Source organism: Uloborus diversus, chromosome 1, assembly GCF_026930045.1.
Source record: "Uloborus diversus isolate 005 chromosome 1, Udiv.v.3.1, whole genome shotgun sequence".
Taxonomy (NCBI): Eukaryota; Metazoa; Arthropoda; class Arachnida; order Araneae; family Uloboridae; genus Uloborus; species Uloborus diversus.
This window is the reverse complement of record NC_072731.1, coordinates 154,747,264-154,767,132: the sequence shown is the minus strand read 5'-3', so window position 1 is coordinate 154,767,132 and position 19,869 is coordinate 154,747,264. Positions and strand designations below refer to the sequence as shown.

General features: G+C 31.7%; 2 protein-coding genes across 3 annotated transcripts in view; one reads left to right on the top strand and one right to left on the bottom strand.

Annotated features, from left to right (window-relative positions):
• Positions 1 to 1,592: 1,592 nt before the first annotated feature.
• LOC129233042 (maestro heat-like repeat-containing protein family member 1) lies at positions 1,593 to 14,759 on the top strand. Its single transcript, XM_054867127.1, has 6 exons — positions 1,593 to 1,777; positions 6,605 to 6,760; positions 9,973 to 10,107; positions 10,180 to 10,282; positions 12,265 to 12,330; positions 13,435 to 14,759. Exons 1-6 carry the CDS (start codon positions 1,622 to 1,624, stop codon positions 13,515 to 13,517), a joined length of 699 nt encoding a protein of 232 aa, XP_054723102.1. The 5' UTR covers positions 1,593 to 1,621; the 3' UTR covers positions 13,518 to 14,759.
• An 81-nt stretch (positions 14,760 to 14,840) lies between these two features.
• LOC129222286 (coiled-coil domain-containing protein 102A-like) overlaps positions 14,841 to 19,869 on the bottom strand; it is a 37,869-nt gene continuing 32,840 nt past the window's right edge. Inside the window, exons 8-10 of one of the 2 annotated variants that reach the window (XM_054856783.1) lie at positions 17,928 to 18,031; positions 17,698 to 17,728; positions 14,841 to 16,998 (exon numbers count right to left, since the gene is read on the bottom strand). In XM_054856783.1, the coding sequence (XP_054712758.1) occupies positions 16,954 to 16,998; positions 17,698 to 17,728; positions 17,928 to 18,031 (180 nt within the window). In that variant the 3' untranslated portion in view covers positions 14,841 to 16,953. The remainder of the gene's footprint in view (positions 16,999 to 17,697; positions 17,729 to 17,927; positions 18,032 to 19,869) is intronic. The other variant, XM_054856775.1, reaches the window with a different exon arrangement.

Below are 19,869 nucleotides of genomic sequence, written 5' to 3'. Positions count from 1 at the left end.
GTCCTCGTTCTCAGGTACAAACGCACATTTGTGTATGAGGTCCTCGTTCTCAGGTACAAACGCACATTTGTGTATGAGGTCCTCGTTTACATTGAAAAAAAAAACATGCTTGGAATTTCTAAAAAAATTAAAAAATCGAGGTTCTTACGCACTAATCAAATGATTTTAAGCATAAAAATCAAAACGATGTTCTTCTGACACAACCCCTTCAGTAGGTCCTCCTAATTAAAAAAACATGAGCGTTCAATTAAATAAAAAGCCATCACTTTTATATATTAAACGTTCTTAATAAGTGCTGTACTTTAGAAGTCAATAAAGAACTGCACTCTGAGGCAGTGGCTTATCATCTCAAAAATATTCGTGGTGCGCTTAAAATACAGCAATAAAGTGCGCAGACAGATTCATTATTTTGCGAATCGCTGTACGTTTCCGTCTTGTTTTTTAATTTTTTCCAAAATTTCCGAAAGTGTTTCGGATAATCAGAGTTCGGATAACTGGAATTCTACTATTTGTTAGAGTTTATTAGTTGAGTAACACAAGAAATCCCAAGAGAATAATGAAAGGAGAGCAAAGTCCTCGCTCTTCAGGTACAAACGCACATTTGTGTATCAGGTCCTCGTTTACATTAAAAAAAAAACATGTTTGAAAATATTTTTAAAATTAAAAAATTTAGGTTCTTAAGCACTAATTAAATGATTTTAAGTACAAAAATGTAAAAATTGTTCTTCTAACACAACGCCTTCAGTCGGTATGACATGCGAAAACGTAGGGTCCTCGCTTTGCACCATCCGCACACATTTGTGTATGAGGTCCTCGGTTACATTGAAAAAAAACATGTTTGAAATTTTTTAAAAAATTAAAAAATCGAGGTTGTTACGCACTAATCAAATGATTTTAAGCACAAAAATCTAATAAGTGTTCTTCTGACACAACGCCTTCAGTAGGTCCTCGGTGTGACGGTGAAAAAGTAGGGTCCTCGCTTTGCACCATTTGCACACAGTTGTGTGTGTGTGTGTGTGTGTGTGTTTTTTAACATAATTCACACATCATTTATTTTAGTAGTTCTACATCTAACTTAACCTAACATTGCAATATTTAAAAAATAAAATAAAGCATGTGTAAAAGCTGTGATTTGCCTTTTTATTCATTAATCTATCGTCAAATTCAACAAATACAGTGGAAGTTCATTATAACAATGTCTGACGTCCAAATCAAATTGGTTACTATAATGAGAATTCCTTATGATGCAAAGGTACAAGACATTGCCTGGATTTTTGTGTGGATAATCTACATTTTGATGGTCTGAGTGAATGATTATGAAAAAGAGAAAAAAAAAAAATCAAATAATGCAAACAAATTTCATTGAAAAATTTTTCCTTTTTAAAATAAATGTGAAAAAGCTGTGATAAAATTGATAATTTCTAAATGAATCTGTAAATTCCTACAAACCACCTTAGTTTTTTCTTTAATTTAATTTTTCATTCCACATTTATGGGCTTCATTTATTATATCTTAAATTTTGGATTTAATGAAAAAAAATCCTGTCTGCATTTTAATTTATTCCACTACTATATATTTTACTTTTTAGGTGGAAAGGTATTCTACTACCATTTTATCTGCTATGATGACTGGTATGGATGACAGGGAAGATTCCAATTGCAACATAACTTTAGAGGCTATGAGTGGATTATCTGCAGTATTGTCTCAAGTAGCTGAAGAAGACGTTAGAAATATTCTTATTACTATTGCGCTTCGAATAAAGCCCATGTTTGAAAAGGTATTTATCTTTTCCCCCCAGTCCTTATGCTTGTTGTACATTGAAAAATACTGTAGGAAAAATCTAGTCCTGTTTTAGAGTAGAAATTGTTTGGTTTCAATATAAATCCAAGAAATATTTAAATATCTGCATTTCTTGTGGTCAAAAACATTCTCGGTATTAACAGTGATGCTAGACTGCATCACTATCATCTTTTGAATTTGAGCATTGCATTTTGTAATTGTGACATAAATTTGCTCCATTTTTCTGAGCAGAAAGAACTAAATCAGTGGTTCCCAACCTGGGGGAAATTCGGTTCCTAAAGGAGGCAATGAGTATTTAAAATATAAAATAATAAAAAGGCAGCAAACTCATATGCCAATTCTTCAGACAACGAATCACAAGTCTGTATCTCATTTTTCATTGCCAAGTTTATTAATTGTCAAGTTTTCAATGTTTTTCTTTTGTAATTTACAGTTTTTTCATCTCTTTATAATCAGTAACTTAATCACCAGTGGCTAAAAGTTCATTAATACACCTTAACGTTTCATCTTTAAAAATGTATTGATTCTATTTTCGATTGCTAAATATAAACCACATTAAAAACCAGTTTTTCAAATAAAAAAAAATATTTTGTGTAAATGGAGGGCTTAAATTCAGTGTTTAATTAAGCTTCATCAAACTTGTATTTTCCCTAACATGTCCAATTATCTGCACTATATTTGCTATCAAAAATTCTTATGCATTAATTTTCATTTTTTCCATTGGAACATTTTGTAATTTTAATTCTCAAGTAGAGCATTTTCTTATATCTGTAAATTTATCGAAATTTCTGTCTTTATTTTCATCACTTACCTCTGATGTTACATTATATTCCTGCTTTGGAAGCAGTTTCAGTAACTAATATGACATTGCATTATCCAAAACATTAAAATACACCTTTAAGCAGTTTCGGATCTAGAACTCGACCAAGGGGGGGGGGGGGGCTAACCTCGGTCACTGTTTTAGAGGGTCTTTTTCGTCATTTTTGCGGGTACTCCCAATCTCGGGAGGGGGGAGGGCATTACTCTTAGGGGGACAGACACCCTTGTTTAAACAATATGAAAATTTCTCTACAAGGAATCCCTCTCCCGAAAAAAATAGGAGTTTAAATACATTTTTTTACTTGAAATAAACTTATATAGTATACTGAAGAATATTAATAATTTTGCAAACATTTTAAATGTCTGAAAACACTATATTCACCTCAGTTGAATATAAGGCTAAAATTATCTCACCATGGCCAGATCTAAGATGGAATTGCGAGCATACACACACCAAAAAGGTCAGTTACAGCATCCAGAGCTTGCAGCTGCACTCTAGCTATTAAAACCATGCTCAGGCAAAAACCTCGTACAAAGTTAAGTAGATTATCACACTGGTAGATAAAAATACATTTGCATAGCAGAAAGAGGTGTGAAAACATGGTATGGCTTCCCTATCGAAAAGGTGAAGATAAAAGCTAGGGTATAAACATTATACCCCAGCTATTGCTAGAGAAAGGCAGTAAAAAGCAGCAGATGCGTGAAGGGGGTCAGGACCATTGAGAAGGAATACTAATGGAGGGAGCCATAGCAAATGTCTCGGTGAAATAAGCTTGGGACCCAATGTTTCCCAGGTCAGATGACTTGTTTGGCTGGGAAGTTGTCGCGTTTTGGCACACAATCGCTCTTTTGGCATTAAATATTTTTCAGACGACGCGACAGCGCTTATTATGAAGTCGGGGCTACAATTTAGAGCAACTCTGGCTCCAACTCCTTTACCGCATAATAATAAATAAATAAATAAATAACGGATACAAATACAGGCTTATCTTTCAAACTCCCTCTCCCCACTTCTTTCCGGATTAAAAAACATGCATTTTTCATGTATTTTGATGTTTATTCATGCATGTACAAAGAGTTTTAAGTGTTCTGTTATTGACTGAAAATTTATGGATTCATATGTATTGTAATCAATGTTTTGAAATGATTTCATATGCAGGCATACTAGTATTTAAATTGAAGCATAAAAATAGCAAATCTTTATTCTTGCGCATCTGCTGTTCACAGGAGCTTGGCGAGAAACTACTCGCCAACAAAGCAAATGTGCACAAAATGCTTAAGAGCCGTTAAAATAATTACTAGTTAGGTAAAAAGTGTTTTTATGGAACTAAAATGTTATTTGCACTCAAGATATACAATGTTTTATAACTTTTATAAGTAAAATAAGTTCAAAAATTAAAAAATTATAGGCAACTGTAGAATATGTACTCGTTGAATGCATATAAATGTTATTTTTTCTTTCTTTAGAAGTAAAAAACATTCGTACACGCTAGGGAAAAGTTACTGGACCTCCTGGTGTGGCTTTTTCCTCACAGTTTACAATGCTAGAATACTGCACTATTACTATAAATCTAATTTTTCCCTTCTACAGTTAAAGGTGGTTATCATGCATGGCTTCAGCTAATGAAAACTTCTTCAGCAGTTACGGTCAACTCGAAATTGCTCCCCAGGTCACATGGTACTGTTGCCGTATCGGTATAGTAGGGTTGCACTCTCTCCATCTATTCCTTCTCAATGGTCAGGACCCTCCCGTAGAATTTGAAAAATTGATGTCAAAAACGCTATTTTCATATTGTTTTGGTGGAAAAGTTAGGTGAGATGTGGTTGAGCTGTGATAACGTTGAGATGATGGAGAAAGTTCAGGGGTTCACTTTGAAAAGAAAACTAGGGAAAACATGATTAAAGGCTATCTTTGTGGATGTTAGGTGAGGAATTCTTTGATTTATTTTGAAATTTTTTCAAAATTAGAGTCTTTAAGAAGGAGTTTTACACAATTTCTAGTGAATTTACGTTATTAGGCGGCTCTCCTTTGGAAATTTTTTGACATTGAAAACTGAAATTTAGGCTATAACTGGTGACGTTTAGGAAATGAAGAGGGTTCATAGGCCCTCTCTGGAAAAGTTTTGTCAATGAAGTCTGAAAAACAAAATTTTAGTCTATGTTTGGTTAAGTTTAGGCAACGGGAAGTTTTGGAGGTTCTCTATGAAAATATTTTAACAACTAAGTCTTCAAAAGGCTGTCCTTCTTGGCCTTGCGTTTGGGAAATGGAAAAAGTTCACAGGCTGTCTCTGGAAGTTTTTTGACCCTAAAGTTCGAAAAAACTCAACTGTACGCCTTCTTCCGCAACCTTAGGGGGATCTCCTAACGTCACAAAAGTGATGTCAGATCTTTATTTCATTATTTTTCAAAATTAAGGTCTGAAAGATGTGACTTAAGGTTTAGGTTTTGGAAAGATGACCCCTTGCCTCCTCTTGACTCGATTGGCCGCCTTCCTTCCCGAAATCTCTTTCAAGAAGTCATTTTTAGGTTGTATGTGAAGAAGAAAGGTTTGGGGATTCTCCCGAGGAATTTTTCTGAAACGAAATTTAAAGCTGTTTGTGCTTATACTAGGGGCCAGCTGCTCAGGGGGACCCTCTGGAAATTTATCGAAGTTGAAGTTGTAGAAGCGCAATTTTTGACTGTGTTTAAAGACGTTAAGCGCATAAAGAAGAATTTAGGTATCTTCTTCGGCTAAGTTTGGAAATTGAAGTATTCAATTGAAGTCAATTGAATAAAGACACAATTTATTCCATCTTTTATAGTAACTTAGGAAAAGAATGAGTGTTTGGAGATCTTCTCCAGAACATTTTTGAAATCGAAGTCTTTAAAATGCATTTCAGGCTCTCTTGGGTGAAGCTAGAAGGCGCGTTGGGGTTCGGGGGCTGTCTTCTGAATTTTTTTGATATTGAAGTTCTGAAAACACAGTTTTAATTTATATTTTGATGGAATGGGTTGTCTCCAAAGGAAATATTTCAAGCTTGAAAAAATTGGTTTTATCCAGCACAAGTTCTGACCTCATGGGGGGGGGGGCTATAGCCCCCATTAGCCTGAGAATGAAGTAAAATACATGACTGTGTTAATTTGAATTGAATAACTTCAGATTGAAAAACCATGATAGCATCAGGACGAAGCTATTTCCTCTAAACCTTTCCATGCTACTGCAAATCACATTGTAATCTGTAGTAAGCTTTGACCGAATGGGAGAAGGAGCTACAATACCTTTAGCCCCCCCCCCTCCCCACCATTAATACGTCACAGTATATATATAAATATAATGCATATTTAAATTCGCAAAAGTATTGAAATCTTTGAAATTTTTGTTTTGTTTAGAGTTACTTTTGACCTCATGGCGGGAGAGGGGGGGGGGTCTACAGCCCCCTGAACGTGAGAATGAAGTTAAATATATATGGCTGGTTTAAGTTGAAGTAAATAACTTTCAGATTGAAAAAAAAAAAAAGATTGCAGAACGAATCTTTTTTCTCTAAGCCTTTCCATTTCATTGCACACACATCACAATTTAATCTATTTCAAGTTTTGACCAAATGGGAGAATGGGAGTCTCCTAACGCACCCCTTCTATTAATATGCCACTATATATAGTCGTTATATTTTAATGTAATGTAATTTAAATTCACAAATGTATTGCAGTATTAAGTCTCTGAAATTTCGATTTTATCTAGTGTAAGTTCGGACTTCAAGGGGGGGTTGCTATAGCCCTCTTAACCTCCCCCCCCTTGGATCTGCCACTGCTTTTAAGTGATTTTGTCTTGTACTAAGTTGGAAAAAAACTGTAGAGAAATAAGACTTAATTGCTCAAAAATTTTATCTAACCAAGTTCTGAGATACTTACTTGTTTTAGATTTGATTTTCAAATAAATTAATTATCAATTAATTTATGAAATGCTTTTCAATGTGCGAGATGTTTATAATTTTATGCTTTATTTTAGGATAAAGCACCAGTTCGAGCTGCAGCTTTCAAGCTATTTGGAAATCTTTCAAGGTTTGGAAATGGTCCTTCTAAAGAACAATTTATTGAACAAGTGCACGGAAATCTTGTTGCAATACTGTTGCATTTGAATGATGAAGACAAGCATGTTATTAGAGTAAGAAATTACACAATATGTTTATTTCATATGGGTATAATATGCATATTCATTGCATTTGAAATGAAAGGTATAAGGGACTTGAAATATCACCCCAAGTCTATCTAAGGGCGGTTATTTGTACCGTGGTCATTCTGTGCAAAACAGAAAAATCTGTTACAAGATGCGTGAAAAGTCATTTTGGCATTTTCTGCGGCAAAGGTCACACAGTGAAGCACCGTTTATACATTTTTATCAATTATACATTTTTTAAATTGGTCCTTGCAGTCTAATACAGATTAACGTATACCTATTATACATATTTTCATTAATACACTATTTTCATACAGTCCCTTCAAAAACATATAAACGTTGCTTCTCTGTACTTTTAAAACAATACTCTATTGTTTTAAAAATAGCATTACTGCAAACTTTTACTCATCAAGCTTAAAAATTACAAGGCCGCTATTACGTTTTTAAATGACAGCCACAATTTTTCCTGCATTTCAAAATCAGATTGTATCTATGTCTAAAACACTTAGTAATTTATGTCCACTATGCAATGCCATCACTTAAACATCAAAGAATTTGAGTTGATGGATATTTTCAACCCTCATATTGTATCTTTCATTGAAAACTAGCTCATTCATTCTTTTGCCATTGGAAAATTTCAATTGAATTACATTTGAGTTAGTTCAAGCCACCATTTGCAAAAATTTTCAATTTTTACTACACTTACCAGAAATATGGTTTAGGAAGTTTTTAAGAAAATGTTTAAGACAGCGCAAGATTTTAGAAATCAAGGAAATCTATTGCTCTGGAAAAAATTGGACAAAAGTCAAGAAATGTTGAGTTACTCAATGCAGAGATAATTTTTCAACATTAGTGATCATGTCAGTCATTATAATAATTAAACATCATAACTTTATTTTTAATATGGTTCAACAAATTTTGTTTTGAAAAAAGTTTTTTTAGACTATGGCAATGGGGTCCTTTAAGGTTTTGGTTGCATGATGGCCAGACTTTGCAAATTGCATTCCTTTTTACTTTCTTCTATATCTAATATATAGAAGAAAGTATTGGATTCGTGCAAATTTTCGAATTTTGACGGATTTGAACGTTTTGAGGTGTGCTGAGTCCATTTCGACTATTTTTGGAAAATGTCTGTCTGTGTGTGTGTGTGTGTGTGTGTGTCACGTCTGTGTGTGACCAGTTTTTTGTGGCCACTCTACAGCAAAAACTACCGCATGAAATCGAACGAAATTTGGTACACATATGTGCCCCTATGTGAACTTGTGCCCATTGGTTTTTGGCGCGAATTCCTCCAAGGGGGGTGGAGCAATGGGACGTTTTTTGAGTTACGCGTGCTTGCTATTCCTCAGGAAGTAACTGGCGGAATCAAACAAAATTTGGTCCATATGTTGCCATCAACAGGAACAGGTGCTGATTCAATTTTGGTGTCAATAACTCAAACGAGGGTTGAGCTATAGAACGTTTTTTGTCGTCAATTGTGACTGCTGTATCTCAAGAAATAATGAACGGAATGAAAGAAAAATTTATCGGCAAGTAGCCCTTAGTGGGTATAAGAGCTGATTTTATTTTGGTGTCAACAGCTAGAAAGGGAGTAGCGCAATCGCCCGTTCTTTTTTTCATTGTGAGTGCCCTATCTCAAGAAGTAATACTACGTTCTGGTTGAAATTTGGAACATATGTTAATCCATATGTAAACAGGCTTTGGTTCAATTTTGACGCCAATCGCTCTAAGAGGTGTTGATTTTTTTTTTGCGAATAAAAATAGCTTTATTAATGCAACAATAAGAAAGATAAATCGTAATAGATTGTTAATAGATTGTTGTCTGCGTATTTCTCGTGATTTTAACTGTATGGAAATGATCGGAAATATTATCTCAATGATTTAAAATTTTTAACTGTTGCCATCTTATGTTTGTTAACAAATAAAATATTTATTATTAATTCAAGCAAGGCTTTTAAAATAACTTTCAACTTTCGCACTTTGCTTTGCTTTTGCAATAATTCAAACATTTGGATGGTCGTCTAGTTTTTGCATGTGTAATTTTGTTTTTGTTGGGATATTGCATATTGCCAAGCATGGGGAGGGATCAGAAAAAAAAAAGAAAAATATGGAAGAAAGTTTCGTGATGGCCACAACATACTAGTTTGTTGATAAGTAATTAAATTCATAAAAAAGGATGAGTATCACATATCCATTGAGTGAGCACAACTAAAAAGAAGGAGTGTTAATTTGAGATTTTAGGGCTAACCCACTTTGTTTTTTTAGTTATAAAACTCTTGTAACCTTTTCAATTTCCTTTCTTTCAATATCTTAATGAATAAAAAAGTTATTGCGGCCTATATCAAGTTGTTAGCACCAGGCCTATAGTTTAGACAAGTAAAAAGAAAGTATTTTAATGATTTTTACATTCATTATTTTAATGCTTGAAAACTTAAGTTTGTGTACTTTTTGCATAATTTCTAAAGAATAATAATAAATACTTTTGGGCCATTTCACGGTATGTTTGACATTTATGTAGAGTCCATAATGTGACCTTTATTTTTTTGCCTTAACTTTTTAATTTACCGTTTCATTTGCAAATTATTTATATTTGAGTTGGTGTGTTGGTAGGAAAATCTCAAAATAAAATTATAAGCTAATCAAACAGTAAATTAAAAAGTTATGGCAAAAAAAGGTCACATTACGAACTCTACATAAATGTCTAAATTACTGTGAAATGACCCTTTTAAAAGTTTAACGTTTAACTCCTTTCATACTAGAAAAGATCTTAGAGCAGGAATTAAAATGGAGGGAGGAGGCCCAATCATTGGCTAAGCAAAAGCTTGGGTCTCAAGTCACATGACTTAACAATGAAGAATGGTTGGCACGTTTTGCGTGAAACTGGCGAAAGAAAGCTGGTTTCTTCCACACAATGCTTTTTTTTAAAAAATCTGCCATGTGACTAGGGGTCTTTCCTTCGCGAATGAAAGTCTTCACTTCGTCCATTTTATACCTTCTCAAGATGCACTGCCTACACATCAGATGCACAAGTTTGAAACATAAAACCCCTGAAGCTTTTGCAATCAAGTTATTTTTTCAAATCATGTAAAGCTGTGGTAAACTATGAAACAAAAATGATAACTTCTTTTGTCAATTACTTCTAGAATATTGAAGTCAATATATGTATATAGTATATTTATATGTATCTAATATATTTTAAGGCTTGCAAGTACAGTTTGAGGCTCCTTGGGCCATTACTGCAATCGCAAGAAATGAATTCAATGTTTCAGAAACATTTGTTGGAGGATGCACATCTACACTATGGAGAATTTATTAATGATCTGACAAAAACAATGGTGAGCTCAGAACTTTTTTTTTTGTTTAAAAGAAGAGAAAAGAAATGTATTAATCTTTTTCTTTTATTTTAGATTGCAGATTTTCCAGAAAAGATAAGTTTTTATGTCACAACATCAATGTCATACTTGAAAAGCCAGTTTCCAATAATACAATGCAATGCAATAGCATTTCTTGGTAAGTTCTGCAAACTGTTTTCAAACAAGAGTGAACAACTAAACAAATTGAACGAAAGAGAACAATTTATTAAAGTTATCTGAATGCACACATTTTGCTAAATACTTATTTAATGTTAGAGGGCTATCCCCTACCTTTGCCAATTTCCAGAACATAATATCCTTCAGCTCACTTTGCTTGTGCATTGAAAACTAAAACATTTTAAGTCTTATCTTTATCAGTATCATCGAAAGAATTGTAACTCTGCCAAAAATAATGTTCCAAATAGCATTCAACTCTTTAGCCTAAAAAATCTCACAAAACTTGCATATTTCGGTTCTACTTTGAAAATAGTCTTCCACTATGTAGTTTTGCATTCTTTCCTTTGTGTACTATGAAAAATATTGTGGGGTTATTTCTATAATCGAGAGTTAGGTATGGTCACCAAATTTTGGGCAATTTTCATTTGATTTTAGTAATATCAGCACTGTCAAAATGCATTGGCAACAATTGAAAAAAAATGGCAAGACTAGCAGTTACCAAAATCTCCCCCAAATAATAATAATCTAGATACTCTCCAAATATTTTAAGATAAACATTTAATCTACAAGATTCTTTCTCAATATGGCCATGTTTTCTTGAAATCAATATATTGATTCAGCAGAAGCTTAGACTATTGGAGTGATTGAGTGTGAATATCATAATGAGTGCTACCTGTATTTGATGCCTTGCTAACCCTATTTTGTCATATAAGACATTGGTGTAATATCAATTAGTAACTATCAGCGCTCTCCACCACTATTGCAAATGATAAGGTTGGCCAATGATTAGTGTAAATCCAAATGAAATCTGAAAATCTGCAAGAACCTTGTCAAAATAAAGTACAGTCGAACCTCCATTTATCGAACTTCCTCATATCGAAATTTTCTGCATATCCAAATCCCAGCAAATTTCTATGTTCATTACATTGAAAAAATGTTTCTATACATTGAAAAAATCTCTACATATCAAAAAAAAATTCGAGACATTCGTAGATTTTTTTTTTCCACTTTTAACTGTTTGTCTCATGAAAACTGAAGGTTACAGGAGAAAATTATGTTCACTAAAGGTTGCTACGAAACTCATAAGAAATCTAGGGTTGAGGGGTGTGTAGATAGGTCGTTGTTCCATTCTGGAGTTCTTAAATTCCCTCAAGTTTATTTCAAATCTTAGTTTTAACCAGTTGCACTGTAAAATCAGTTTCAATCTATCCCTTTTCTCTGTTGATTATCATTCCTAGTCCTTTTAGCTTCAGCAAAAATCATACAAGTTTGGTAGAATGATTTTTTACTTTTCTCTCAGTTACATTGTCAAAACGAAAAACCCCCTTATGTTGCGGATCAAGTTGAATTGCCAAAGAATAAAGATGTATAAAAGCGCAAAAATGTGTAATTTCTGTTAATTTTTTAATTATTAATTTTCATGTAATCCGATGCTCGTATAAATTAGACATAGGGTTTCATACACAAAAATTAGCTTTAATTTAAATTTTTTTAGGAGATTTTTATGATTAAATAAGATAATTTCCATACATCGATACATTTCTATATATCGAATTTTTTTCCGGCAATTTGCTACTTTGATATATAGAGGTCCGACTGTACTTTGTCTAAATGGGGTGGAATGTAAATTGGAAAATTACATCAACGTAAGGGAGGGGGGGGGGGGAGGTAGAGAGAGAGAGAAACATAATGTGATTAAAAATGAAAAAAAAAGTTTAGATCAAAACTTTTACATGAAGTTCAAAATATGTATTAAAATAATAGGTCTTGAAATTTGCAAGTTTTGCATGAAGAATTATGGTTTCTTTTAAACAGGTGTTTGTTTATTAAATTTCTAGGTAAATAAATGCTTTCAGTTATGAAAAATTTCATTTCTTAATTAATTCCTCATTCCTTCTTAAATTTCATCATGAAAGTAAATAGCTTCATTTATTCATGCTCTATGGCACTCTTGTTTTTCAGGTTATTTGCTAGGAAATCTTCCAGTGGAAAAACAGAATTTAATACCAAAGGAAAGAGTTTGTTCAGGTAGGTTTTAAATTTTGGGATTTGTAAAAAAAAGTGTCTTTTAGTAATTCTTGAGTTGTGCTTTTAAATAGTGAAAAATTAAAGAAATTTAAAAATAAGTCAGACAAAATTAACTTGACAAATAGTCAATCAAGTTTTTTCTGGATATGTCTGAGTGAAAGGGGAAAAGAAGGAAACAGCAGGAATCTTGCTGCTACACTACTAGTAATACTAGTCAAGGACTTAAGCCAACAAAATCTTGTCTCTGCTGTTTCTTGTGTGGGGGGCGAGAGGGGGGGGGGGGTAGAGTGAACAAAATGATATGTAGTAATTCTGTAGAAATTTCTTATTTTCCTGCAAAGATGTAAATATTCTAAATAAGGAGCTAAGTTTATCTTGTCAGTAGCAAAATAAAATATGATGCTTAATATAACAAAATATCATTGCTGATGGATATTTTAATGAATCCGGACCAGCAGATCAATGTTAATTTTGAGCCTTATATATTAATTAGCCTTATCTTTGAGCCTTATAAATTTTCATAAGGTAATATCTTTTTGAATTCGCTGCCTTTTTGAGCAATCAAGATTGCTTATTGATCTCTTTCCACCCAGTAAATGTCGGTTAATCTATTGTCTTTGTTATTGGTAGATTTGGGTCAAATAATTCATTTAACTCCATTGAATAGCTTCTACAAAAATACTATCTTCCAAAGTTTGAAAAGAAAATACACATATCTAAAACAATATTATAGCAAAGGTGAACTTTTGCATAAAAAATCTTTTCATCATCCAAAAATGCATAATAGCTCAACAAATTTGAAGAATTTCGACCAATTTAAAAAACAAAAATGGAGAAAAAGATTTGTTTGACCTTGCTTTGAATTCAGGGCTGTATAAGAGGGATTGGTTTACATGGTTCAAACCCCCTCTGAATTTTTTAAAAACTATTTTAGATGATTTTTTTTTGTTCATCAGAAAGATTTCTCAACAAGTGTGTCTGGTAAAATCCTCCCTAAAACAAAAGTGTGCTTAGGGCTCTGTTTCAATTAATGACAATATGGGAAATATTTTTTTAAATACTGTCTTAAACGTGTTTTATTCATATGTTGCATTTTTATTTCAGCCATGCTTGTGCTGCTAAAGGACCAGTCTTCAGAGGTTAGAATAAGAACTGCAGAAGCACTGAGCTTGCTGCATGAGTTTTAACTACTTCCAAATAGGTTGAAATTAATTTTTCCATTTATAAAAAAATTAAAAAAAAGTTCTCAGAACAAATCAGTGAGAGCATGTACTAGATTACAGTATTGAGTTTTATTTTGATCAATTTTCTAAATGCAATAACCTTATATTTTTAGATTTAAATGACCACAACAGCAAGTTTTCCCAATGTTTGTTTTACATATATATGAACTATATTCATGGGAATAATTAATGAGTATATTGCTAATTTTATAGAAGTATACATAAATTGGTCCAAATTCCCTGGCAATAAAATATTTTCACGTTATGTATAGTTTTCTAAAAAGACACTCAAGCAGGCTAGTTTTATTGATTATTTAAATATCCATATGAAATGCAATTAGTTTTACTTCTAACAGTAAGCTTTTTAGTGTAAATCAGTTAAAATCATGTTTAATTAGTTCTAAGTTCAGTCTTGTTTTTTAATGAGAAAGATTCTGTATGCTGTCATCAGTTTTAATAACTTACTCCAATGCATCAAAAATCATACGGAATGAAATATTTTTTAGATGAAAAGAAATGAGGTGTAGAAAGTATGTCAATTACGTGGTACTAAAACTGAAGCAGTTTCAAATTGTTGTTACAGTAGCATTAGAATTCAAAATTGTTTTACATTATGATTTGCTACACATGTTTTAGATTGAAATTTTCCTTTGAGAACTTTATGGAGATTATTCATTCTGAAATAAAAATGTTAGTACATAATTTAATATAACCTTGTGGCTCTAATTTCAAAACATTTTAATCACTAATTAAAGGCAACTAATTCTTGTGATTAATATCTTTTCCTTTTTTATATTCTAGTCTGATATTTCAGCTTTGAATGGTAAAAAAACAAATGTAGTTTTATCATATAATTTTTTAGTAATATATATATAACATACTTTGAAAGTATTGTATTCTAAAATATTTAATAAAATTCTACTCTGAAAATAATATTGCCTTCATGCAAGTGTGCCATTATGCTTCTTATAAAAACTGACCTGATAGTGTTTGTTAAACACAAAATGAAAATCAATATTTTTATATGAATTGTTATTGCTTTTCTTTTTAATGTTTATGAAGTTAATTTTATGTTTGATTTTGTAAATAAGAAAAAGTTTTTAAAGATTAAATCTTACAGCAGGTCTGATTTTCTCCTCTTTGTTTTATCTGAATGTATAAATAATTTGTAAATATATGGAATAAAAATATGCTTATGTTTCTTAATCGTGCATTATGTTTAATTACATATAAACAAAACATTATTAAATCAAAGTCATAATGAACAATTTAAAAAACATTTATTTACTCAGTATTTATCAAGTAATACCAAAACTACAATTCACCGCCATTTCTTTTTTGTGAGTAAAATTTCAAAACAATGATTAAATATTTGTACATTAACCATTAGTAGTACTAGAAATTCTAATCATTAAATGCAATAATCAAACAGTACTTTCATACAGCAAAATAAAAGAACTTATACATAATTGAATTATATATAATACTATAGATAGTTTGTGTTTAAATTCCAACATATATACATATATTCATTTCGTGTCGTTTATAAAGCATTTTAAATAAATAAAAATATCATACTCTGATACATCACATCAGAGAGAGCAAAAAAAAAAAAAGCCTCTCTTCAAGAAACATAAATAAAATACACACATGATTCAAAACATACCTTAAAGTAAAGCTCTAGACTAGGAATTCTGAGTAGTAGTCTCTAGCTAACAGAGTCACAAAAAATGATAGCCACTTTCCACAGCCATTTTTTGAAAATAAATATATATTCAGCGCAAAAAATAAATAACCATAAGGGAGTTTGCTCCAAATTATGCTGCCAAGGTGGAGTTTGCTGATGTGCTGAACGTGTCAGGATGTGCAACTTCTTGTTGCATAATAAAAGATATGATTTTTAACAAATAAACATATGGTCGCCATTTTTGGCAACTAAGACTTGACTTTTTGGTAGCCATTTTCAATAAATGGTCGTCCATTGGCGACCGCTATTCTAGAGCTTTACCTTAAGGTAAAACAGGATTCGATGCTCACAAGTAAATTAAACTGCTTTTGTTTTGGCACTTCTGTTTCAAGAAAAGCACATAAATAAATTTATATCAAAAAAAAAAAAAAAAACTACAGCTGCCATTTCAAAAGGAAAAAAAAGTGTACAAACATGTTCTATATGATTTGGACGAAATTCAGTAGGAAAATTCCCATGATAAAGGCAATATGCTAATTTTAAAACGTGTCATGTATGTAAATGTTTTGTACTTTTGTATGACCAAAAGCATAACATTCATTCTAAAGTTTTGTTCACCAAAATTTCCTTACCCAGAAATATAATATTTGGTACAAGCCAAGAAAAATGCCACACAAAAAGTACAGCTATCCAATCATCCCTTGTCACTATGCAAACACATGTGTTGAAATTTTTTTTTAAGTTATGCCTTTATTCAAATTAGGAAATAATTTATCTGGAAGGTTGCATGATTTATCGAGTTTTAAAAGTATCTCAACTGAAATTTTTCTTTTAGTACATAAAAGAAAACCATAACCGGTTAGTTTCTTTTATTTTAAAATTATTAAAAGGTAATAAAATAAGGCATGTTATTCTTCACTGTATGTGATTTAATATCTACATAATTTCTACAAGATTAATAAAAGACAAAAAAAAAAAAAAAAACATTAAAAAATAAATAAAAACCAATCAAAGTGGTGTAATACCCATATTTTTAACTGGAGAAATGATGTGCATATCTAACACACTTTAAATACATGTAAAATGTATGTGAGCTAGAGGATGTATTAAATATCCATTTCCTCCAGCCGCCACTGTCAATCTATTAACCAAATTTTATTACCAATCTAAAATTCATTTTTTCCATCAACTGTTAAGTTAAAATTTTTTGCTTTCATTATGTTTTTTTATTTCCAGCCTGAAATTGACAAATATTTACTCTTTGAAACATGCAACTAAAACACATTTCATGTACCATTAAATTCAAAGCGTTTGTTGGTAATTTAAATCTTTTTTTTTACACACATTAATGCACAATCGAAAAGTATAAGCAATCATTCTACTACTCCAGTTAAATGTTTTACAATATTATGCATTCAATTTTGAATTAAGTATTTAATTGTATTAAAATTGATACCCAATTTAAATAACCCAATAAAATTAGTACCTACAATAAATACAACAACACAATAAAAATATCTTTGTAATAACAAACCAAGTTTTAGAGATTCATCAGAATAGGGAGAGGTAGAAATTAAATCTCTACTTAGCAATTCAATAATAAAAGCTTCAAAATATACTCCAATGTATCACAATAACATAAAGCTATAAACATGAGATCAAAAATCTAAATTGTCATCTTCACTCATTGGATCAACCTGAACAAAATTGCTGCTAACATGACGAGTCAACAGGGCATGGCTCGCTGAGTTCCTCAGTCTATAGAAAAAGGAAATACCATAAACTATGCATATTATATTTTCAATGTTTTTTTATTTCGTTTTGTTTTTTGTAATAGAAATAAAATTAAGTGCTTAACTTTTGTGATTTATGTGCGAAAATTGCGTGTGTAGGTTCTTTTCCATTAAATTGTATTGATTTTTGGAACCACAGAATAATTATATTAAATGAACATCATGCAGAGGCAGATTTACAAAATTTATTCAAAATGTTACGGTTGTATTAATACCAAAATTACCACAAAAAAAATAAATTTTATTCTATAGTTCTGATGAAATAGGCTAGCTACAAGAAATAAAAGTCACGCAAAAGAAAGAAAAGCCTTCAATTGATTTTCTAATAGCGAAGCACTGTTTCTCTTTTGTATATTTTTATCAATTATAAGTTTTTTAAATGGGTCCCTACAGAGTCTAATACACATTAATGGTTCATACAAATCATATATTTTTTTCACTCAGTTTCTTTAAAAACATATAAACAGTGCTTCACTGTACTATATATTACAGTTCTATATAAATTACACAAAACATTATGTAGAACATTGATACAAAATTAAGACAATAGTTTTGAAGTTTATTAAAACGTTTTATTTCTTACTGGTGAGTGGAAACCTTTTATTAGTCTCTCATTTTAGTAAAAGAACAGAACAAGTAGAAATAAGAAGGAGTTAGTACTAACCACATGTTTGGCAGGTGAATCATTCTCTTTGCTATATAAAGAAAACCAAAGCCATGGGTCAAGAAAAGATAAACATGTTTAAGATAAGAAAAAAAATATTAGCAAGAATATTCCCAATCAATAAATTGACATCTACAAAAAAAAATTATTTTTCTAGTTGTTTAATTCTTTAAATTGATATAAATGAAGAAAGTGATACTTTATTTTCAAAGTATAAAAAAAAAAAATACCTAGTTTGTAGATGCTCAACTTGAACTTGCAAATTTTCTATCTGTTCCTGCAATTCATCGTTAGTTCTTTGAAGTTTTCTTATATTATTTGTTGCACTATCCACCTACAGGAATGCAAAATTTATTTGATTAATACTAAGCATTAAAAAGATTTAAGTTATGTACTTCATTTGTTGAGTAAATGATAATTTTTAAGACTAAAACAAAAATTATAGACAGGAGTAATCTATACTAATATTATAAAGGGAGAGGGTGGATTTTTGTGTGTTTATATGTTTGAGGTAATCTCCAGAACCACTGCACCTATTTGAAAAATTCCTTCACTATATGAAAGGTGCTTTCTTACTGAGTAACATAGGCTATAACTCGAAAAACATCCGATAAATAGCTTTTTTATTCCAATTTAGGCCCAAATTTTACATAAATGGTCTATTATTGGCTATTAAAGGGGTGAAAAATTACTTGCACATATTAATATTATGTATCGTTGAAAAAGGTAGAATATTCCACATTCTAAAAAATTTGTTTCAATGCTCCAACTTATAGTCCAGTCAATAGGTAGAAAAAAACGGGCTTGCCTTACAAAAAATGGGTTCAAAGATTTTATTTTTTAAATTTGTGTATACTAGTGCCAATATGAAAAAACCAAGTTATCCAACACGAAAGACCTCGGAAGAAGTTTTGGAGGCCGAAAACCCCCCAAAAATTGTGACTTTTTGTAGTATTTTCAAAATATCTCAAAAATGGTTAAAATTACAAAAAAAAACTTCCAATGCAAATGTTAAAGAGGATTAAATTTCCTTCAACTTTTGTCATTACAACATTTTTGTAGCATGAAAAGCAAGCGAGTTACAGCTTTTTGAAAGTCACACTTTTTCTGAACCCCCTCAGTGAAGTGCGTGAAAGCGCATCGGATAACGGAGGAAAAAAGGAGAAACGCCGGCAGTCTGACCCTGGAAATCATTTGTCTTTCACAGCTGAGGGTAAATGCCTCCGTTCCCTTTAACTTAAACAAAACACCCCCATTCCATCCCCCCTTTTTTTTCTCTAAATGAAATGAATCGACTCAATAGCTACACATGTTGGTCACTTCAGCGTTTGAGCCAGAGTATGTTTTATCAATTTGTGTGTTCTGTATTACAATTTTTTTACCTAGAAATGAATACGCCTGACCAAGGTGTTTTATTATTATTATTATTTGCGAAATCAGTTTGCGTGAATGCGAAATAAAGTTTGTGAAGGAGAAGGGAATGGAAAATCTTCAAAGATGCAGCGCAAAACGGCAAAATGAAGAACATCAGCGTTTTTTTGAAATTCTTAAAAGTGACAATTCACACTGCCTGTCACAAATGCTATATCAATGAGCAATCAATCTCTTCCCTTGAAGTAATGGTTGAACCTAACATGTTTACTAAATTCCTCAAGAAAGATTTCTGGCAAATTATAACAACAAGAATAGTCTTATTCAACTTCTTGAGACATTTCAAAGAGTGTGGCATTGAAGTCAGGCAGACTCAAGATGATGCCGACTTACTTACTGCTCTTTCAAAGGCAAAAGAAATTGAAAAGTTTGTTATAGTGGGCGAGAGGATATAGATCTGTTGGTGCTGATGACAGCTTTAGGACAGCCTTTCAGCAACTTGTTCTTTTTGAAACCTGGAAGAGGGAATACTTGTGATTTGTTTTTTTCCCCACTAAATCTTTTAAGTTTGACCCCAGCAATATTCTTTTCACCCATGCGTTTAGTGGGTGTGATACGACTTCGGCAATCTTTGGCCAAGGCAAAATTAAGTTGTACAAAATAGTCAAAAAAGAAAAAAACTCCCGAAATAAGGGAAGCTATTGAAGTATTTAGGGACCCAATCTGTCATCATGATGCCTTAGCTGCAGCTGGAGAAAACATTTTGCAAATATTATACACAGGCGACGTAAAGTATTTGAA